At 37.9% G+C, this 24,191-nt stretch overlaps 1 protein-coding gene and 1 long non-coding RNA gene across 2 annotated transcripts in view; one reads left to right on the forward strand and one right to left on the reverse strand.

The window, feature by feature from the left end:
• The window catches only part of LOC118500630, a 28,909-nt gene that overhangs the window by 4,219 nt on the left and 499 nt on the right, over nucleotides 1-24,191 (reverse strand). Inside the window, exon 2 of the long non-coding RNA XR_004903205.1 lies at nucleotides 13,764-13,897. This is a non-coding gene — a long non-coding RNA (uncharacterized LOC118500630). The remainder of the gene's footprint in view (nucleotides 1-13,763; nucleotides 13,898-24,191) is intronic.
• On the forward strand, nucleotides 571-19,567 carry ADH7 (alcohol dehydrogenase 7 (class IV), mu or sigma polypeptide). Its single transcript, XM_028506392.2, has 9 exons — nucleotides 571-705; nucleotides 4,628-4,729; nucleotides 5,580-5,718; nucleotides 6,168-6,255; nucleotides 6,352-6,568; nucleotides 13,051-13,311; nucleotides 14,734-14,869; nucleotides 17,343-17,481; nucleotides 19,384-19,567. The coding sequence occupies exons 1-9, from the start codon at nucleotides 688-690 to the stop codon at nucleotides 19,406-19,408; spliced, it is 1,125 nt and encodes a 374-aa protein (XP_028362193.1). The 5' UTR covers nucleotides 571-687; the 3' UTR covers nucleotides 19,409-19,567.

Consider the following 24,191-nt stretch of genomic DNA (forward strand, 5'->3'; position numbering starts at 1 on the left):
TCTGTGTATAACGGGGGTTTGTATCCAGATTGTGCTTTGTCCATGTGCAGGGGCAACAAGTTTTACATCCTTTTCTATCCCCCAGACACCTAGAAATCACGGTTGTCCACATCTTGTGTTTTATGTACCCCCAGTTCTCCTTTCCCAACCTGTACCTTCTATTCTAATTAGATTACACATCCTTGGCCCTATTGCCATTTATGTTTTATTATATGTTTTTTTCACAAACTATATCGAGTTTTTGCAGGACAAAGTAGAGCACAAATACAGACAGACAAGCACATCCCTATAATCAGCTGTGTTGAGCAGAGCAGCTGAAGAAGCACACAAAACACTTTTCATGTGTTATGTTGAACTCAACTAACCTGACTTGTTTCTATATCCCCAAATATAAGGAAGATAAGAATGCTTTCAGCCCTTTTCAGTAGGTTTGACTATTCTGTCCTTGTTAGATCTCTGCCATTGGTTTCATCATAAGTTTCTGTATTTATTTTCATGACTTGCTCTGCAAAGGGTGAGGCTCATGTACCACTGGAAAGTCCTGGAGGCGGTGAGTCATATTTTTGAAGGCGGACCTTTTGGCTATTTATCTGAGGGTATAAGATGCTGTTAATTATAGCAGAGTGAGCTGAACTTCAATGAGAAAAAAATCTGTTTACTGAACTACAGAACCAAGAGTAAGACAGGATGGGCACTGCTGGAAAAGTAAGCAGAACATTTCTGTAACCTCATGATCTTGATTTAATATTGTGGCTTTAACTTTTAGAACTTTGAACACATAAAATTAATTGACTACTTGGGGATATTTCTTGAGGAATTAAGTGCCTGTGGAGGAGACACTGGAGAGAGCCTATCAGGGTGCCAATGAAAAGAGTATCTGGAAAGTTTTTCAGTAAGACATTGATGGGAAATGGAGAAATATGGTTTATACTGACATTAGTAGTAACTTGATTGCAGGATAGTTAGGCATTTGTTCTGGGAAGCAAAATGTTTCCATAAGGAGACTTTCAACGGTCTCATTTACATGCGTTGCATTCACCTCTAGTTCATTGGGAGGCCGGGCTCATTCCCAGCTGTTGGGAAAAGCTTTTCCTGCTGTTAATCATGGGAAAATGCTAATTCTGGAATTCAAAGTAGACAACAAAGTATTATGCTTGATAAAGATATTGTTTTTATCAAAAAATAAGTTAAAACTGTTAAAAACAAGAATATATTGTAGTAAAGTTCATTTCTTATTTAAGAAACAGAGTTGACAATGACTTTAGAAATAGCTTCGGCATTTTCTCTTCATTTGCCAGCTCCTTGTTTTAAATGTAGACAATTTTTTATAGTGTTAAGTGCTTTTGTTTGTTTTGTTTGTTTTAATTTAAGCAACTTCATCTTTAGCTTACGTTAAGGTTTATAAAACAACAAAGATGCCTTTGAAGTCTGGGTAATGTGATGAGTGAGAATACTCTATAATGTTAGAATTAGAAATCTTTGTTCCTGTAATTGTGTAGAAATAGAATAGGAACATTCTAGTTTGGGTCAGGAACCCAGCAAAACTAGATTAATTGGGGAATTGATGTTGTGCTCTAGAAGCTAGCAACTGCACCCACAGAAGCTAATGAATTTTATGGTTGAAAGGTATCTTAAACATTTGTGACTCCATCCAGCCAACAGATGCTCAAGTTCTACAAAGTAGATATCTAACCATTGTTTGAATATTTCCAATGCCGGAGAACTCAGTAGGCTCAAGGAAACACTTTCTAATTATAATTAATAATACAATGTAAAATTTAAGGTATAGCATAAAACTTGAATAATTTTGATATAGAGATAGTTATGCAATAGTGTGGTTTGCATAAGGGTTATGTATAGCCCAAGTTGCTCTGGTGTTTCAGTGTAGCTCATGAGAACAGGGGCTACCTTTTCATTGGGGATTACTTTTTCCCCTTTTTGTAGTAAATGTTTGCTAGGGCTGCCTTAACAATATACCACAGACTGGGTGGTTTAAATGGCAGAAGTTTGTTTTCTCACACAGTTCTGCAAGCTAACATCTGAGCTCAAGGTGTCAGCAAGGTTGGTTTCTTCTGAGGCCTCTCTCCTTGTCTTGTAAATGACCATCTTCTTTCTGTTTTCACATGGTCTTCTCTACACATGCCTGTGTCCTTATACAGATATGGGTCATATCAGATTAAGGCTCACCCTAATAACCTCATTTTAACTTAATTATCTCTTAAAAGACTCTGTTTCCAAATACAGAGACATTCCAAGGTACTGGGGGTCAGGACTTCAGCATATGAACATTGAATAATACAATCCAGCCTATGACAATAATCATCCTAACAAATTGAAACAATTGGCAAATATGAGGGAAAAAAATCAACCATACCCTTACATCCTAAAACCACCATTATTTTTGTTTGTCCTTCCCTTCTTACATGTTTTCACCTATATTTTATGTAGTCATACTCACACTATAAATATTTTTATCCTACTTTTCCTACTTAAATTTGTAAACATGTTTTAAATTTGTAACTCTAGTTTCTAGATTTATCACAATTTATTTCATCATTTTTCTATTATTTCTTACATGTTTGTTTACACATACTGGTTATATATTTCCTTTCATAAGTAGTGCTATATTAACCTCTAATATACATTAAGATTTTTCTGAGGTTAGCATTTTTAAGGTAGATTTTAAAAATAAAATTATAGGGTGAGTGGTCAAGATAGTCCTCTGTTTAAACTTTAAATAGTTTAATTTATGAGTGAAACTGGTATTGATAAATTCTAAAAACTGCACTTTATAGATCAATTAAAGAGTAAAGTACTCTGTCAGGAAATGATGTGACCATTGTCATTGTCTTCGACTTGACTTGGTATAGCAGAAATTCTAATGTTTTTTTGCAGTTACAGTCCACCTTGAACATTATCACAGGCTGGTTTCATGGATACAGCACAGTGGCTGAACAATCACATACTCACCAAGCTTTCCTCCACTCCACACCTTCCAACCCCTGCCTGGCCCCACACATAGTCACTGTAACATTACTAACTATATTCCCTATGCTATGCTTTATAAGCCCAAGACTATTTTGTAATTACAAATATGTACTTCTTTTTTTTTAAAGAGAGAGAGAGAGGGAAACATCAATGTGAGGTTGCTGGGGGCCATGGCCTGCAACCCAAGCATGTGCCCTGACTGGGAATTGAACCTGTGATGCCTGGTTCGCAGCCCGAGCTCAATCCACTGAGCTATGCCAGCCAGGGCTAAATATGCACTTCTTAATCCCTTCACCTTTTTCATCTAGTACCCCCAAACCCCACTCCCCTCTGGCATCCACCAGTCTACTCTTTGTAGATATTCTTAAGTAGGGTACAAAGCTTTGGTTATGCAAGATGAATAAGTTCTGGTATTGTAGTGTACAACACGGTGATGATACTTAACAACATTTCATGGAATAGTTGAAATTTTCTGAAAAGGATGGATGTTACATCTTCTCAACACACACACAACACAACACACATACACACGCCCTAGTAACTATGTAGAGATGATGGATAAGTTATTTAGCTTGATTGTGGTGATAAATACAACAACAATGTATAGTCCTTACTATATCAAAGGATTTTGTTTGTCAAATATATCTCAATAAAGTTACCAAAAAGAAAATATGATCATCTACGACAAAGAAAAAGGTGTCAATATTAATGAATTGCCCATTTGCCGCCCCTTCTACAGCACTGTGTGTTCTTGTTAAACAAAAAAGTTATTATGGACTTAGAATTATATTTTATTATTTCTATTAACAAAAAACCTTTTTATAACTGAGGAGAAAATACTGCATTATATATTTATTAATTTGTTGCATTTTCCTATTTACATTCTTTGCATGAATCTTTGGGTGTGAGTGTGGTGTGTGGGAGGGCAGGAGTAGTAGGAATGGATGGATGTCTGCATGCTTTCCTTATAAATTTAATTAAGCATTATATGTATCAAAAATGTTTAGTTTTGCCATTTTTTGCTTTAAGCATTTAAGGCCCAATGAGATGCAAAAACTGGGTTAGGTGTAAAATAGGGGTACAGAGATGCAAAACTCAGACTGAGTCATATAGGAACTCCCAGTCTATGTACTTCATGATGTTTGTGGTTCCCTTCATCCCTACCATGCTAATTTTTAATTTCTTCCCCACTGCTACATGATTATACAGCACTTAAATATGGGCTTAAATTCTTGTAGAAAAATCAGCAGCATCTTCGGTTTTATAAATTTGCCCTTGTGGATAAGTGATACAAAGATGACAGTTTTGTTAACTTGAAATGTAGTACAAGAACCTAATTTAGTGAAATATTATGTGACCACAGCAATAAATGCAAAGGGTTGTGGCTCAGGTCTAGTCCAGCCCTGCTCCTCAGGCATCACGTGGCCATGGATTAATCTTTTGGGCCACGTTTCTCATACACCAAACACGGGTGCACACAAGATGATCTCTAAAGATTACAATTCTAGTCTTCAGTGAAAACCATCCTGGTCAAATTAGAATGTTATATAAAAGCTTTTGTCCATATTTTTATTATTTGTGGAATCTGTATTTGTGAAGACATAATTATAACCCATTATAACTCTCACCAATTACTTAGGTTATTAAATGCAAGGCAGCTGTGTTATGGGAGCCGAATAATCCCCTTTCCATTGAGGAAATAGAAGTTGCCCCACCAAAGGCGAAAGAAGTTCGTATTAAGGTAATGAGCCTTAGATTACATGAGCCTAACGTATTATCACACCAATATTGAGTATATCATTGTTGTGAGGATGGATTCTTAAATAAGGTTTCTCAAATTTTGTATATTAATTCTCTTACTGGTTCTTGTTTATTGGTTAAATTGGCAATTATTCATTAAAATGATGGTACTAATCAGCTCTACTAAAACTTTTATTTGTTGAATTTGTATTGACATGATTCTGATTTTTTGTAAAATGGTTAGTAATTGTAACTAATGACTGGAAGTCAGATAGTATTGAGATTACCTTTCCCAAAGAATGAGAAACTCATTTGTACCTGAAGAAATGACTGCTTCCTGGAGTGCTTCCCCGAGTCCTTTGGACACAGCCTAACCACTGGTTTGGTTACCAGCTTGTTGAATAGGTGTCGCTGCCAGTTCTTCTTTGTCCATCTCCTGTTACCTGTGTGCTGTAGTAACAGTAAGATTTTGCTCTGCACTTATGTTTGTGCACACCATTCCCTTTACCTTTCATTAAGAGAGTTTTAGGAAGGTCTGGCTATAAAAAATCTATTAACGTGCTGTCCACATAGTAACATCTGCACCCCTCACAAGAGCACTGCTTTATTATGGACAGGCACTGAGATTCACAGGAGAGCCAGAGGCAGCAACGTTGTAAATCCCTTGGTGAGAGGGATCATGAATGATGGTTGGTATTAGGCTCAGAGTCTTCTGTGAGTCAACACAATTATATATTAGGCAACCACAATGAATAAATAATTATATTTTTTTCAAGAGTGAGTTAAATATCCTCTCAACTGTGAAGTGACCAGTGTGCTGGTTAATGCAATGTTCTTGTTTTTGAGCACAGATTTTGGCCACAGGAATCTGTCGCACAGATGACCATGTGATTAAAGGAGTAATGTTGGCTAGGTTTCCCGTGATTGTGGGACATGAAGCAGCTGGGGTTGTGGAGAGCATTGGAGATGGAGTGACTACAGTGAAACCAGGTGTGCACATATCAAGTCAGAGTATGAGATAAGCAGGGTCTGTTTATCCCATCAAAGGAAACAGCACAACTAGAGATTATTAGACAGAACCTTAACACAATTTAGAAAAATAAAAGGATACAAGGAGAATGTATGATACAGAGTGAAGTTTTTTTTAGGCTCTCCTCATTTTTATTTTTATTTATTTATTTATTTATTAATTTTATTTTAATCATTGTTCAAATACAGTTTTCTCCCTTTTAGTCCCAATCCAGCCCCCCCACCAACCCTCCCCACTTCCCTCCCATCAGAGTGAAGTTTAATTTGGCAGTGTCAGCCTTTACCAAGCAAATCTTATGATATTTATAAACTTTAAAATACTTGCATGTGGCATGGGCTAACTCACATTCATTTATTTCATATTTTAATGTTAAAGACCAACATCTTATATCATGATGGTTTTCCTCTAGGTGATAAAGTCATCCCCCTCTTTCTGCCTCAATGTAGAGAATGCAATGCTTGCCGCAACCCAGATGGAAACCTTTGCATTAAGACTGAGTAGGTTTCAATAATTTTTGTTCTAATTCCATTTAAATTGTTCCTATGCTAATTTTGAATTGAATTAATGACATGTGTATTTGATGTATCAAATAGCCTTGCTGGTCATGGAGTACTGGATGATGGCACTAGCAGATTTACATGCAAGGGCAAAACAGTGTACCACTTCGCTAACACCAGTACGTTTACTGAGTACACGGTGGTGAATGAATTTGCTGTTGCTAAGATTGATGACGCAGCTCCTCTTGAGAAAGTCTGTTTAATTGGATGTGGGTTTTCCACGGGATATGGAGCTGCTATTAAAACTGGCAAGGTAAGAAGGTGGATGGGCTAGTTTCTTCCTCTTTTTAATGATTTTTTTGAATCCTAAAGATTTTTGAAAACACTGAATATTCAGGCTATTTCTACACAATTTCAAACCAACTGAAGATAAAGTTAAAATTTCAAATTAGACATTTTACTTCTAAATAAGTGAAAATAAGATTTTTATATTTAATTTTGTTTTCTCTACATTTCCTTCAGGTTGACTTCTAAATTTTAAAATTTAGATTCTGAAACTCATCTTTTTTCTTACACAAAATAAGTATCAATGTTGGTTTGTTAGTTTGCCAGGTCTGTCATAGTGAAGTACCACAAACTGAGTGGCTCAAACAGTAACGTATTGTCTCACATTCTGGAGACTGGAATCAAGATACTGGCAGGACTGGTGTTTTTGAGGGCTGTGAGTGAAGGGTGTGTTCCAGGCAGCTCTCCACGTCATTCTTCAGCTCTGCCAGTCTTTGCATCTAAATTTCCCCTTTTTAGAAGGACAGAAGTCATATTGGATTATGACCCACCTTAATGAGCTTATTTTAACTTGGTTAATCCTGCAGAGACCCTGTGTCCAAATAAGATCATATTCTGAGGTACTGGGGTTAAGACTTCAATGTATGAATTTGCAAGGAACACAATTCCATTCATAGTAGCTGGTATATAATATGAACATATGAACGAAGTATTTTTTTTATCTTTTAGAACAACTCAGCAAAATAAAATTCCAGTTTATTATCTTTTTTGTATACAAATGAGGTTTTAAGAATGCATATTTGGACTCAATTTATGTTACTCTTAATAAGTACAAGAGGAAAGTAGAATAATGTGTAATTTATAATACACCAGCCATTCCCTCAAGCAATCCAGGCAACTCCCTTACTGTGGTGTTCTCATCAACTCCAAAGTCTTTAGAAAAACTATGTATGTTAATTGACTCCAAATAACTCAAACTCTCTCCAAATTCTTTGATCCAAATCCCTATCTGACACCTCTGTATGGATGTCTCAGAAGTATTTCAAACTGAATAGGTATAAAATTGAATTCTTAACTTTCTTATTCCCTGCCCCTAAAATATATATTGCCCATTGCAATTTTCTTCATTATTTTTCTTTCCTCTCCACCTTAGATGAAATCCAAGAGCAAGTCCTATTAACCCTATGTACAAGGTATATTGTAAATTTCTCCATTTCCTTCAATATATTATCATCATTCTATCTTTTTTAAAATAATATTTTATTGATTATGCTAGTACTGTTGTCCCATTTCCCCTACTTCACTCCACCCTGTATACCCTCTTCCACCCATAATCCCCCTCTTTAGTTCAAGTCCACGTGTCGTAAATTCTTTAGCTTCTACATTTCCCATACTATTCTTGCCTTCCCCCTATTTTCTACCTACCATCTATACTACTTATTCTCTGTACCTTTTCCCCCTCTCTCCTCCTCCCACTCCCCTGTTGCTAACCCTCCATGTGATCTCCATTTCTGTGCTTCTGTTTCTGTTCTAGTTGTTTGCTCAGTTTGTTTTTGTTTTAGGTGTGGTTGTTAACAACTGTGAGTTTGCTGTCATTGTACTATACATGTTTTTTATCTTCTTTTTCTTAGATAAGTCCCTTTAACATTTCATATAATGATGGCTTGGTGATGATGAACTCCTTTAACTTGACCTTATCTGAGAAGCACTTTATCTGCCCTTCCATTCTAAATGAAAGCTTTGCTGGATAGAGCAATCTGGGATGTAGGTCCTTGCCTTTTATGACTTGGAATACTTCTTTCCAGCCCCTTCTTGCCTGTAAGGTGTCTTTTGAGAAGTCAGCTGACAGTCTGATGGGAACTCCTTTGTAGATTACTGTCTCCTTATCTCTTGCTGCTTCTAGGATTCTTTCTTTTATTTTTATCTTGGCTCATGTAATTATGATGTGTCTTGGTGTGTTTCTCCTTGGGTCCTACTTCTCTGGGCTTCCAGGACTTCCTGGAAGTCTATTTCCCTTGCCAGATTGGGGAAGTTCTCCTTTATTATTTGTTCAAATAAGTTTTCCATTTGTTGCTCTTCCTCTTCCCCTTCTGGTACCTCTATAATTCGGATGTTGTAATGTTTAAAGATGTTCTGGAGGTTCCTAAGCCTTTCCTCATTTTTTTGAATTCTCATTTCTTCATTCTTTTGCGTTTGGTTGTTTCTATTTTCCTTCTGGTCCACTCCATTGACCTGAGTCCCAGTTTCCTTCCCATCACTATTGGTTCCCTGTGCACTTTCCTTCATTTCACTTAGCGTAGCCTTCATTTTTTCACCTAATTTGTGACCAAATCCAACCAATTCTGTGAGCATCCTGATCACCAGTGCTTTGAACTGTGCATCTGATAGGTTGGCTATCTCTTCATCGCTTAGCTGTATTTGTTCTGGAGCTTTGATCTGTTCTTCCATTTGGGCCTTTTTTTTGGGGGGGGGGGGTTCTTGACATGCCTGTTATGTAGTGAAGGGTGCAACCTTAAGTGTTCACCAGGGTGGGGCAACCCAGTTGCTGGGTTATGATGGTGTATGTGGGGTAGAGGTCCGAGAGAGAACAGTGGTGCTTGTTTTGCTCTCTGCTGGATTTCAGTCCCTTCCACAGCTTCCCTCAAGCAAACGGGCCCTTCTGGTGCTGATTCCCGTGTGGATGGGCTTGTGTATGCTCTAGGACCCTGTGGGTCTCTCCAATGAACTCTCCTGTGAGGCTGGGAGTCTGTCCTGGCACCTCGACCCCACAGATGTTTTCAATCAGTGTTTTGAGGCTTTATTTCCCTGCACTGGAGCCCAGGTTGCGCCGTCTGTCTCACTCCCCAGTTTCACCTGGTTTATCTGCACGCATGAATGTGGAACTGCCAGGTCAGCATGCCGCACCCCCGCTCTACGATCGCCGCCTCGCTGGATCTTCCCACTGCCACCCTACACGAGGGGTCTGCCAGCTGCCACCTGAGCACCCAGGGTCGGCTCGCTGTCATCTTGGATGCCCGGGGTTCTTGTGCACAAGGGGTCCATCAGCTGCTGCCTTGTGCACCCAGGGTCTGCAAGCCACTGCTTTTCTTGCTGTGACCCCTCTCTGCCTGGCCTCTGACTCTGCCCCTCCTACCTGTCTGGATGAATGTGTGTATTTTAACTCCTTGGTTGTTGGACTTCCATACAGTTCAATTTTCTGTCAGTTCTGGTTGTTATTTTGTTTCTAAATTGTTGTTGTCCTTATTTTGTTTGTTCAAGGAGGTACAGTGTGTCTACCTACGCCTCCATCTTGGCCAGAAGTCTCATCATTCCATCTTGACTGGACACATGCCATGGCTTCCCTTCTGTTGTCCTCATTACTCTTCTTGACCATCTCCAATAATTTTCCATTTATAAGCCAATGTAATTTCATAAAACATAAACTGGACCACATTAGTTTTATGCCAAAATCCTTCAGTAGTTCATACTTGGAACAATCTCATCTCATACCACGTTTACTTATTTCAACATCTGCAAGCCTGCTGAGCTGCTTGTGCATGAAGGTATCTACACATGCTATTTTGATTGTCTGCACACTCTTCTCATGAACCCTCCTGTGGTTGATTTCCTAACATCACTCTCAGTTTACAGTCACCTGTTTGCTCAGAGAAGTTCTTGTTTTTCTGTCTATTCTATGTAAGCAGAAACTTCTTCCCATCATTCAAGAGAATGTTGTTCATGAATAGGGTGTGTCCCAAGTATCAGAGTCTCATTACATCTTTAGTCTTACTTATTAGATGATAAACTCCAGGGAGGTAGTTTTTCCCAGACATGGATTCTGAGGTCTATGAATGTATAACATTGACATGCATGCACATATCAGTGGAATATTTTAGTTTCCACTTGCTTCTAAATTTCTTTGGAAAATCTTGGAGATGGAACATTTCTTCCCAAGGGTCTCTTTGAAGTTTTACTTAAGAATTTTTCTGAAAAAAATTCTAAAGAATTTCCTACCAAGATAGAGGTGAAAGAAGAGACATTGGATATAGTTTTACATTAGTACTTATAACTTTTATATAGTATTTGATATATTAATACCAAATTAGTACTTGAGTAATATACTATGAACCAATACATTCTTTACTTTAGGTATATTTTTTTCTTAGAAGCTATATCTTAAGGCAAATCAATTAAAGGGACATACATTCTTGCCTTTGCCTATTTGAAAATTGGTCAAACTTATATAAGTTTAATATGAGGGTGTGCTGGGAGTCTTCCAAACCCTCCTTTAGTTCAATGTCTCACAAGAAGAATTTATATAACTCAGAAGTTATTACACGTGTGGTTCCAGGTTACTACAGAGAAAGGGTACAGGTTGAAACCAGCAAAGAAAAAGGCACATAGGACAGAGTCCACTAAAGACCAGATGCAAGCTTGAAGTTGTCTTCTCCCAGTGGTGTCCCAAGTACAGAGCTTAACTCTCCCATGAACAATGTATGACAACACACATTGGTCAACCAGAGAAATTCACTCAAGTCTTGGTGTCAGGGTTTCTTTTGGGGAATGCAGGCATGCAGCACTCCCATGACTGACCTCAGCTACTCAGACCCCTGCACCACCAGAGGTCAAGCTGATGGCTCAAAACCCCAGGCTTTCATTTACCATAAACCACAGTGTTTGCATAAACTGTCTGGCACGGCACAGGTCTCAGGTACACAAAGACACTTGCATCAGGCAGGATGTTCCAAAGAGTCCAAAGTTAGCCCCCAGGAGCCAATTGGGGCCATTCCTGAAGACCTCTGGAATGGTGACACAGAGACCATTATTAAAGAACACTAAGGGGATCAGAACAGGGAAGAAAAACAATAGCAAAAAGCAGAAACTTCCTATACTTTAAATTAAAAAATATTTTAAAATAACCTATATTTAACACTTTTATTTTAAACAATTGTTTTCATCCATAGTAATCATGTGATAATTTACTATAGATGTTAATCTTCAGTTCCCATTCTTTAGAACAGGAAAGTTGGAAAAGGGAGAGAAGTTGTTGGTTTGTTGTTGTTGTTGGGTTTTGTTTCTTTTTTAGTGGGAAGTAGATGGAACAATCTAAAGTTACCAGACATTGGGGCCACAATCCCCTTAAAGGTTCAGAGGCAGGTGACAAGAAAGTCAAGAATCAAGGACCTAGGGAGAAGTGTTTAGTGCTACAATTCCTTAATGATCAGAAAGATTGTACTCCAGGGCTACCAGAGTCTAAGGCTTACTGGGGATTTAGTAAGGAAGGCTGAATGAGTTCTTAGCAAACAAATCTAGAATCATAAATTTCTGTACCTAAAACAAGAACCTGAAATTTGACCATCAACAAACGATTCCATCTCAAATCAAGACAATTAAGCTAGTAGATAAACTGGAAAAAAAGGCCTAGAATGTCTTGTTTAGTTTCTGGTGTAAAATTGTAAAATGTTGACCATCAAGGAATCCATCAATAAAGTTTGTTGAATGGATGAATAAATGACTGAATGATACTTGAGAGAATGACTGCACTGATTTCAAAGCTCCAAATTCAGGAATGAAATTGAAAGATTAGGATGCTGTATCTGAAATTAAAACTTGTAGAGAGTGAGTACAACACCCCAGTAGTTCTCTATAAATCTCTACTTATAGGTGCAAACATTTCAAAATACATGCATACATATACACACACAAGTTACTTCTTTAGATAATTTCTGCAAGAGAAGATAATGCCAAAAAAAAAGATGAGGGAAGAAAGAGGGAGAGGAAGGTGGAGTGGAGAAGGAAGGAAGGAAGGAAGGAAGGAAGGAAGGAAGGAAGGGAAGAAGGAAGGAAGGAGGAAGGGAGAGAGGGAAAGGAAAGAAGGAAGAAGAAAGTATCATAATGAGTGCTGTACCCATTCTGTGGGGTTTCCTGTATTCGGGTCTCCTGCCACCTGATGTTTAGGGTTCCCCTAGGAGGAAAATTACCTTTGGATAGACCCTCCTGTAATATAGAATAGTACAGGGTAAAAATATAAAAAATGATTTAACTACATTTCCTTCCTGGAGCTACATATGGATCATCTAATTAAAACATAGAGGGTGGGCTTTGATGACAAACCAATTTATTAAAAAATAACTCAGAGTTATGTTTATCAAGAAAATGCTAGTCAGACCAGAATCTCAAACAGATTTAACATAGCTTTGTGGAGAAGAAAAAATAACGGAGACCTTTGTGCTTATTTAATCCTGCTGTGAAATTAGATAAAGTTGGAAGGCTGCAAAAACTCCCTTTACAAAGGTCTTTTATATGATGGACCCTTTTATAAAGAATTTTTTTAATTTACTTAGCAAATACTACGTTTGTTCCTTTTCTGTTGTCAGATGTTCCATTTGTAGTCCTCTTTGTGGCATTATCATCAGAATAAGTGATCCAATTCTAACATCCTCTGAATGTTGTGTTCCTAATATTGCAGATACTTTATAGATTTAAATTTTTATCCTGCTGCTAGCATTTGCAAAACTTTTCTCTCCACAGGTCACCCCAGGTTCCACCTGTGCTGTCTTTGGCCTGGGAGGAGTTGGCCTTTCAGTCATCATGGGCTGTAAGTCAGCTGGTGCTTCCAGGATCATCGGAATTGACCTCAACAAAGGCAAATTTGAGAAGGCCATGGCTGTAGGGGCCACAGAGTGCATCTGCCCCAAGGACTTTACCAAGCCCATCAGTGAGGTGCTGTCAGAAATGACAGGCAACAACGTGGGCTTCAGTTTTGAAGTTGTTGGGCGTCTTGACACAATGGTAAGAAACAAGATTAGGGCACCACACAATACACAAGCTATTTAATCACACAAGGTAAAACTCATTTTCCATAGCTTTATTAACAAATAACTATGGAAATAGCCCTTAGGTGAAAACTGATAATCATGAAGCAATTTTGCTGAAAAAGTCAAAAGCTTATGAGCAGGTCTGAGTGAGCAGGTCTGAGTGACCAAAGTGTCACATCACACCACTCTCATGTGATCAGCATTCAAGATAATCAACTATCTAAACCATTTTTTGTGTGTTCAGTTCCTTGTGTGTGTATGGGATTTTATTGGCAAAGGTGATCCCATCTATTATACTTCAGTAAGCCAAACAGCACAAAGTGACTTCCTGAAGAGAAATAAGGACATCCGGGGGAAAGAGACTATTCCAAATTGGTAATCTGTTCCCCCAAATCCATGATGTAGCCAACTTCTCACTCTTTACACCTGAGTTTTGTTTTGCCTGAATTCCCGTGGAGTAGGAGCCTTCCACTTCTCAAACATGGCTCCACTGTGGCAGCCAGCAGCACCAGCCTCCATGTAGAAACAGGTGCAGAGCTTCTGGATGAGGGAGCCCCAGCCTGGGGAGGGAAAGGAGACTCGGAAATGTGAGACAAAGCCAGTCCTGCACATGACAGAGTAGGAGCTTTGATTCACTTTAGTACCATTCATAATTTATGAATAATTAGTCTTTAATTTACCATTGTTGTCATAGTCCTTTCCCAGTGAGACCTAGAATTACTCCATACCAACAAATAGCATTCTAGGTTGTATGTTTACAGAGCCAACATGCAATATTGGATATATTGTTAGTGCCTGTTGACTTCCAGGTAATATATTGATGAACACTAATGTCTGATAAATGTCATCATCCATTGCTACAATCTAGCAACTATTCCAAAGTTATGAATGAAGAGCCAGACTGGCAAATGACCAGAAAATATGGGGTTAATCTAAAAAAAAAATCCCAAAGACTTCTTTAACTCACATTTTAGTATTTTATTTTCACAGTAAACTTAAAAAAATAAGCTAATTGAATCAGTATAGTTAATTCAATTTAGTTTAGATCAGATGACTTTCCAAGGCTTATCTGAAATGGTGATACTGATATGAAAATATCACAGGAGTTTCCCCTGTGCTTTAACCCATAGCACAATGAAAATTCCATGAACACTAACCACAAGAATTTCTGCCATCTGCCTTAAAGCACAAATGTATGAAAGGCTAAATTAAGACTAGAGTTGTCCTGAGAATTTTATGACACAAGCAGAAAACAAAAGATGTATGGGCCTTATTTAACCTCATGACTTGGAAACTTAAACTAACTACTAGGATTGTGAGAGTATATAGGCACTTATGAGCCTATGAGATATTATGAGACAGAAGGAACAAACAGCTTCCTTCATTTTAAACTTAGGTTGATGCCCTTGCATCCTGCCACTCAAACTACGGGACCAGTGTGGTGGTAGGTGCTCCTCCAGCAACCAAAATGCTCACCTATGACCCTATGCTGCTCTTCACTGGACGCACATGGAAGGGGTGCATTTTTGGAGGTAAGTGCAGCAGAGCCTCTGGCCCAGGAGGGCTGCCTTAACTGTTGCTTTCAAAAGTGAGAGAAGCCAATTGTCTCATCATACCTCTCTTAAATTTCTTTGTTCCAAGGATTGGTATGAAGTGATCTAACCTGAGACTGTGACCACAATGATACAAAAGATGATTGCCCATCCCTCCTCACCTTGAGTTAGGGCTAATATTGGTGGGCACATTTTTAATTGTAGCACTTGCAACTCAAGTTTCTCCAGGACCTGAATGATAGGGACCAGAAATCTCTCTATGGGAATGATATTAGAGGACAGGAAGTGCTGATTAAGTCCACTTTCTCAATATGTGCAAGAACATATATGAAAATGTGTTCATTGCACTTCAATTGTCACTCCTTCCAGGAATATTTGCTGGAGACTCCACATCTTCAGATCTCCAACTTTTGTGTGTCCTAGGGCTCAGAACTTTTCCTTACTTACATGTACTTCCAAGGTAATCTCCTCTGGTCTCATGGCTTTAAGTTTGCATCTTCTGCCTAGACCTCCACCTGAGCTACAGACTTGTATACCCAATTGCCCACCTGACATATCCACTTGCATAGTTGATAAACGCATAAGCCTAACCTGCCCCAAACCTCTCTGCCTGCCACCACCCCACCCCAGCCCCCAACCTACTCCTCCAGCAGTGTTCCCATCTCAGTAAGTGACAGCTCCATCATTCCTGTTGGTCAGGCCCCAAACCTTGGATTGCACTCTTTCTCTCATGCAGTGAATAGTTCAGAAAATCCTGTTGGCTTTATCTTCAAAGTTTACCCTGGACCTGACCATTTCTCACCATCACTTGTCCAGGCCACCATCAGCTCCTTCCTTTGTCACAGTAACTTCTTAGATGGTCTTCCTGCACTTGCTCTTGTCCCCTACATAGAACATTCCCCACAGAGCAACTCGAGTGTGACTGTTTCAGAAGAGGTAAGATTGGGTCACACCTCTCTCAAAATTCTGTAATGTAATGATTTTCAGCCAGTGTGTGTGGCACACTGGTGTGCTGCACGAATTTTTAAAACATGCAATGCCTGACTACGTAGTCAGAGGCACTGACTTCTTTTCCTTTACATTATCAGAAAAATGACAACAGCCAACACAACAACAGGTGTCATATAACAGAGTTGGTTTTTATTGGTCATGTGGCATAATGAGGTTGCATCTGATTGGGTTATTTTTCTTGGTACCAGAAATCTTATATACATGTATAAGCACCTGACTTTTTTCAAAGTCACTTTAGAGCAAAAGGGTAGATAATTACTATTAATATATTTTCTTGTAAATCTGTCAAAATTATACCTATATATACATTTTAGATAGGTATTTTTGGGTGTGCTCAGAATTTTAGTAATTAGTTTATGTGTGCCATGATAGGAAGAAGTTTGAAAATTGCTGCTCTAATGGCTTCTTTTCCTGTTCAGAATAAAATCCCCAAATATTCAATGGCCAGAGTCTCATTGATCTGGCCCCTGACCCCAGCTGCTGCTCCTCTTCTGTTCTCACTCTGCTCCAGCCACACTGCCCTCCATGCCCTTCTCACATGCCAACTCTCCACCTCAATGCCTTCACATTTACACTGCTCTCTCCCAGAAATGTTCTTTCCCAAGATTCCTGCCTAGCTCATTTCCTCTATGTTTTCTCCTCGTGCATCACTGGAGAAAGTCCTCTGCATTGGGTTGTTCATGTCAGTGTCTGCAGTAAAGTGAGAGGGTCCCCATGCTTCCTGCTGGCAGGGGTCTGGTATGTTTTACTTTGCTATATTCCCAGCTCGCTGCCTGGTACTAGTGTACACCCAATAGATATTCACTGATTAACTGAGTTGTATTTTTAATATCCTGATATTTTGTAATCTCCCCACATCACGCAGTCAAAATGAGGTGTCTCAACTTATATCTCTATCTGTTTGTCAGTTCAAGTCTTCTTTCCTCTAAGGAGCCAGCAAAGAACCACCTATGTACCAAGTAGCCTCTCATTTTGTGCCCCAGATAATGATGTGGAAAGAGAACAAGTTTCAGCCTCCCATTGAGCCTCATCCCTGTCACAATGACCTTGAGGAGAGCTGCAGCTGCAGGTGCCCAGGGGGCGCAAGCGAGAATGGCAGAGTGGGCAGTGGAACTGGAAGCAATGAACCAGAGATGAATTTTTTTTCTCTAAACTAAAGAAGTTACTCATAAAAAAGCAACAGAAATTTGAATTGACTAGAAGGAGATATGGGGCCTTGAAAGGTTTTTCATTTGTTCTTTTTTTTGGCCTTTGGGAGAATAGTATATTGGTGTGTGATTGAGAATAGATTCTTAAGAGGTAAGAACAGCCTATTTGTGTGATGTTGAGAAGAGATCAACATGAGGGAAAGGTAAAAATGCAAAAGAGGGAAGATACAAATATAATAAAATATAAATATTGTTTAATAAAGTCTAAAGAGAAAATATGTGCTTATTTACAGGTTGGAAAAGTAGAGATGATGTTCCAAAAATAGTGACTGACTTCCTGGCAGGGAAATTTGACCTGGACCAGTTGATAACCCATGGTTTACCTTTCAAAAAAATTCAGGAAGGATTTGAACTGCTCTATTCAGGCCAAAGGTACTTGGCTTTTTATGGTGATCTTGTCTTCATTACACAGGCTTTTAAATTTTGATACTTATAAATGTACCCATTTCTCTTGTATTTTATTTCTGATTTTTTATTGTTGATACTATTACACATGTCCCCATTACCCCCCTGTTTCTGATTTTTTTACCCTTGCAAGATTGGTATAGCTGATTACTTTTTTAAGACTTCCTATATCATTGTCCTATATTAACCAATTTTTTAAAATCCTCTGGACCTTGGTTCTCTACACTGGGTTGATTTCATTATAGCTATTTTTATTTCATCATAAAGATGCTAACTTCTTCAAAAAATACCACAAAATTTTCTATACAGTGTCTAAGTGCTTTTTTAAATGTGCTTTCTTGCAATCCTTAAAGGTCACATGTTATTTCTACCATTTGCAGTTGAACAAACTGAGACTGTGAAAAACAAATCAATAACTTGCTAGACCTTATAGAGGCAGCACCAGGATGCAAAATCAATGCAAAGCCTGTGCTCTTCTCACCAGGCTCAAAATTCCACTGACCAAGCCCAGCAAACATGGGCATTCTCGTCACTACTCTTGTTGCTTCTGAGGGTGGGGCAAGGGTAGATGTAGAATATGAAAAATTCATACAAATGTCAACTATGACATCTAGAAGAGCAATCAGAGAGCCTTCTACAAAGATGACATGAAATTTTATTCACTGGAGTCTGTAAATATTTATCAAAAACCTGCTATGTGCCAAAGATTTGGGTTTCATTAGCAAAAGCAGCTTTTGACCTGAGATCCAAATTCTCAGTTAATTTTCCCCTGAGTGCTTTTTCAATGTTGTCTGGTCTTCTACATCTGATCCTGACTACCAGGTCATTGTATTATAAACATACACTCAAACTCCTCTTAAGCAAGAAAACAATGGGTTAAACTATCAAAACAGCCTTTACTCAGTTAGGCAAAACAAATTGCTTAATATGGCCAATTTCACAAGAGTTACTAACTAATGCCCAGAGACACAAAGTCTGCTCTCAGAAGTTTTGCGCCCAGTATCACAAACTGACTTTTATACCTGTAAACCTAAGCACTTCATTTCCAACTGCTCTCTACATAGCTTCACTTGAGTGCTATGCTTGCATCAACTTGACCCCAAATAATTCTTCCACCAGTACCTGTTATCTCAGCAAATAATGTCACATTTCTGCTTTTACAGACAGAGCATCACGTTTGACTCCTTCACTCTTGCCCACCACATGGAAACTGATGCTGAGCCCGAAGCATGTAACTCCCAGGGTCTCCTCCCTTGCTTCCTCCATTGCCCAGAGCATTACATAGTTCAGTCCAATCACCTCTCTGCTGGGCGTGTTAATACAGAAAGATCTCCTGCCTTCTGTGTTTTACCATAGTGCTCAGGCCTTCATTAAGCTGCTAAAACTCAAGTTGCCCAAAACGTCAATGCCTTCTCGTGGTTTTGAAAGCCTTTACTATTCATTTGTTAACATAGCCAGCCATACACAGCTGAGAACTTAGCACCCACTGGACTGCAGCCTCAGTGCCAGGCTGTGGGGATGGAGCCAGGGTGTAGGTCTCTCCTATTTCCACAATCTCCTAGGCATCCAGAAGTCTAAGCACAGTGGATTACCTTTCCTGTTCACACCTTCCCAGCCTTATGCATACTTTCTCTTCAGCCTTTGTCGACCTGGTACAGTTGTGTTGAGGCTTCAAGAATCATCTCAGATGCCCTTATCAGAGACTCATGAGAAAGAAAATTAATTGGTATGGCCCTCAGGGCCTGAAGGGTTTCCAAGAACAGAATTTACCTGAAGTTTCCTCTAACAGATAGGACGGATAATTGTTTAAACTGTTCTTGTTTGGAATGTATGGGCCAAATCACTAAATATGATCATTTTACATTTCAGCATTCGAACTGTCCTGACGTTTTGAGATTCTAAGTGGCAGGAGGTCTGTGTTGTGAGGTGGCCTGGAGCTTCCCTTTCACATGTCTACTGAGCTGAGACCATGGAGTTGCTTCATAAACACAAGCAGGAACAGGTGGTTTGATAAAGATATAGAATCTTATGAAATAAATACTTAGAGCCCTGACCATGTACCTCATTTGGTTAGAATGCCATCCTGATACACCAAGGTTGTATGTTTGATCCAGGATCATCAGGGCACAATGAATCAACCAATGAATGAATGAATAAGTGGAACAACAAATCCACGTATCTATCTCTCTCTCCCCTCTCCCTTCTCTCCCTTCCTCTCTCTCTAAAATCAATCAATAAAAATAATAAATAATAAAAGAATTATAAAATTTACTAAATATTTAGTGTTGTGAACAGCTGGGAATTAGCAGGGGGTGTGGGTCAACCGTGTTAAAATTTTAAATTAACATTTTCCAAGGCTATAATTACATATATATATATATATATATATATATATATACTTGCATTTTTAAGCTAGAATAGGAATTTTTTAAAAAAGAGTTTTAATTATCTGCTACCTCTTAAAGTGGATTTAACATGTAAAGATATGGTATATGTAATTGCTACAGTAATGCATTTTTCACATGGTCTTTAACAAATTACAAACATTCTCTTTTTATTCAAATGCAATTTTTTAAAAGTTTGTTATAAATTAAGTTCGGTTTTAAAATTAACTCTTTGCAAGGCACAAGTTGATTAGATTAGGGAAGAATTTAGGGAAGTTCTATAATCTTAAGGATTAACTTTAAGAACCATCCATCATTATATAACTAGATAAAACTGAAAACCCATACTATAGGGTGCATGAAACCATTCGCCAGCCTATGTTAGTATTTCAGAAAACATGCCTTTCATAATACTACTTGAATATCAAAATTCAGCTAGCTAGAATCAAATTGTAATATATTTTTTAATGTTCAATTCAATAAGTAGAATTATAAGCCCTTTAGTGCCTGTTTACTAAGCAATGACTCCTTTTAAAAGTTTCCTCAGTTTAGCATAGCTGGCATATCTGTCTATATATAACATATTAAAAATGTTTTAAATTTAAGTACTTTACAAAATGTTTTGTGGTGATATATTTAGTTTGAAGAGAACAATTTCAATTGTTACTGAACTCTTATTGGCTATGGATGAAGTATTAAAGCACCTGAAAACTTACAAAATACCTTATAAGAAAACAAGTAAAGTTAAGTGTAGCAGAAATTGGTGATTTTGATAGAAGGATGTAATATAGCTTGGGCAGTCCTGCCTTGGTAGATTGCAAAATATCCAGGTAATTATGAGCCATTTTGCACAGTAATTATTTCCCAATAAAAAGTGACTTGAACACTATAGGTAAAAGTTATTTTTGCTTTGCTAGTTTGTTAAATCTAGGATTAGTCTAGGCTTATTTTTAAAAATAGCTCAAATAGCTGAAAAGTATATGAAATTCTTCTGTAAATTACCTTCAACATCAGCTAAGTTAGCTATGGCAATCTCCAAAACACTTTAAAGAGTCACAGTTTATAAATATATATAAATAATGTATATGTAAATGTATACATAAATATATATATTATATGTATATAGTCTCCACCTAAGAATCATTGAGAGACATTTCCCTTTTCTATTAGCAACATGTATAGTTAGGACCCTAGGACACTAGGGTTTAATTAATGACATAAAAGCTGCCTTGCAAAAAATATCATTTACTAGAAAAATATTTAAAGTAAATTAATGTTTATGTCTTTTATCTCAAATTTCAAAAAAACAAGTAAAGATATCTAAAGTTATATACAGATACAGTTATATCAAAAGAAATAAATCCAAGAAGAAATAAACATTTATATTTTCAGATCACAGTTTTTTAAATGAGCTCTACTTTATGCCTAGTGCTTCCTGTAAATTCTATTTTTATAAATGTCACATATGTCACAATGTTATAAATTTCATAAGTATTGTGAAACTGTGAAATCATTTCTCACTTCTGTGTTTGTCATGGCCAAATAGTGAACAGAAAGTACTTTAGCATCTTCCCAGGGAAACCTGCCTATTAAGTTTTTCAAGTCATCTGAAAACATTGATTCTAAGGAGAGATCGGGAACTGATAACTTAGTGTACATTTTATTTTTAGTCAAGGAAGCCATGAAGAGTTTCAAAGAGAGTTCTTGGATATTAAATCAAAGGATAAATGAGCAAGAAATAGCTAGGGGAATATTAAACAAAATATCTAACTTCTTGTTTAAAATATAATCTAGAATTTAATCACTTAAGTCATGTGTGAAAGGCATTCATTCATTTGACATTTTTGTTTTCCATTTCAACTTTGGACCAAGCACTGAATTAGGTAAACACCTGGCTCACAGTGGTGAATCAGACTGAGAGGGTCTATGCCCTTACAGAGCATACAGTATTCTGAGAGACACATTTTATAAGACAGTAAACAAACACAGGGATGGGCAAAAGTAGGGTGGGGCAAAAGTAGGTTTCCAGTTGTGAGTACGTAAAACAGAGTTTATTCTTGTATTATTATTTGTTAATTATTTTATTTATTTGTATCACAACTGGAAACCTACTTTTGCCCTCCCCTGTATATAAATATATCACTTAAATTTATGATGTGTCAAATGGGGAAGGATCAAGGTATTGTGATAGAAGAAAAAAGAAAGGAGTTTTCAGCTTTCCCTGACTTGGAAGGCCACTATGAGAAGGTCAATGTAGCTCATATCGGAAGGATGAGCTGGGGCAGACCCGGTGAAGAGAGGGGGCACAATTCTCCCAGTTGAAGGAACCATGTGCCCAAAGGCCAATATTTTGAAAAAGTACCATCTCCTACTGGGAATTGTAAAAAGGCTAGCATATGCCTCAAAACATTAATAAAATTGTTTAAGTTTATGAAGCTGGAAAGTGCTAATAACTGTAGGGATATTTTTTTTACATATATCTGTCTCAATCAGCTTGCTCAGACCCTTGTCCAGAAAAGAACACAAAAGAACATAGTTATCAGTGATTGATATGAAATCATTTATACCCAGAGGAAGAAACACACTACAGAGCTTTCCCAGGAATGCTCTTTCCCCAAAACCTCAACTCCACTCTGCAAAACTTCTTTCACCAGTGTGTCCTTTCTTGTTCCTCACTCTTCTCTATATAGGATTTTTTATATTCCTCTGTAATAATTAGCTAATGGAGACCTCATAAAAGAATCATATGCTTATCTAACTATATGGCATGCCTCAAATGTAGTACTATTCATTCAACAAAGCCTTTTGTTAGACAAATTTTCCTACCATAAGAAAAGTGTTAATATTGTATTCTGATTGTGTATTACAATTTTAGTCCAAAGCATAATATGGTGGCCTGATTCAGAAGGCTTGCATTTAAAACTCTCAGCACCTGCCCTGACCAGTGTGGGTCATCTGGTAGGGCTTTGTCCGGCAAAATGAAAGGTTGCCTGTTTGATTCCCAGTCAGGACATTTGCCTAGGTTGCACGTTGGGTCCCGTTGAGGCATTTAAGAGAGACAACCAATTGATGTTTCTTGCCCTCTCTTTCTCCCTCCCTTCCCTTCTCTAAAAAAAAAAAATCAATAAATATTTTTTAAAAAAACTCTAAACACTGGTTTTCTGAGGTCCCATCCAACTCTAACTTTCAAAGACTCTAATTAGAATGAAGGGTATTGAATATTCATAAATTCAATTTCTTTTTACTTTGGAAAAGAAGACTGAGGTGTATCTCCCTAAGAATAAAGGTGCTAAAGCACTTACGATTCATTTTTGCAAAGTAAGAGACCCATACTTTGCAAAATGTCTGTGCTAGAGTTTTCATTCTGGCAAATCAGAATGATAGACATTTGCTCTCTCTAGGAAGCCACCAAAGTCCTAGAAAGCACTTGGATAAGAGAAACTCTCAAGTGAGTCAGCTTCTTCAAGGACTAACTCAGAAAGAGAGAGAGGACTAACTAAGCTCTCAGACTTTAGCTCTAGCACAATCAGGAGGCCCTATCTCATCCCTACCCACTTCTAGGAAGCCTGGTATTTATTGCAGAATTATAATCTAGTTTGGTCTATTGTCCATCATAAACTTTAAAAAATTATCATTATATCATCTGTTACTTTTTCTCAAACCTAATTTTCCCATATTTTGAGGTTTATCTTACTAAGGGTATATTTAAGTCTCAGCTCTTTCTTCCAGTTATTTTATTATGTCACCAAATCATTAGAATTATCTCATTTTATAGAAGTTATTTCCTCTTATTGTACAAAGGGTAAAATGGAGAAATTGGGCTAAGACCCCAAACTGAAGGTCTATTTCAGAGGCTCAATTATCCCCTGGCTACCAGACTAAAGATCATTCGTTATAGAGGAGATGAATCATATTCCTCTGACATCAGTGCTTTAGGTAATGTTTGCAGCAATAGTCAGAGTCTCTAAAAGGGGCAACACCTAATCATTGGCTGATATCTCCCTACCACCTTTAACATAGGAGACCACCTTTAAAAAATATTGTTGTTCTATTTTTCAAAATTTACACTATGGAAATATTCCAGAGTCCATGCTCTACCACTATGCTCCGAGACTAGCTTGGCATTTTGATCTTATCCATACGAATTAACTCTCCAACTACTGGGAATAACCACCTACATGCTCCATAGGTAACTCTCCCTTCATTGCCTCCGCAGCTGGTCTGCTTCCTGGGATTTCCATTTTAGCTTGTGGCCCCCCCACCTACTGAAACTGGAAAGCTGACTATTATGCT

The sequence above is a fragment of the Phyllostomus discolor genome, chromosome 1, assembly GCF_004126475.2.
Source record: "Phyllostomus discolor isolate MPI-MPIP mPhyDis1 chromosome 1, mPhyDis1.pri.v3, whole genome shotgun sequence".
Classification (NCBI taxonomy): domain Eukaryota; kingdom Metazoa; phylum Chordata; class Mammalia; order Chiroptera; family Phyllostomidae; genus Phyllostomus; species Phyllostomus discolor.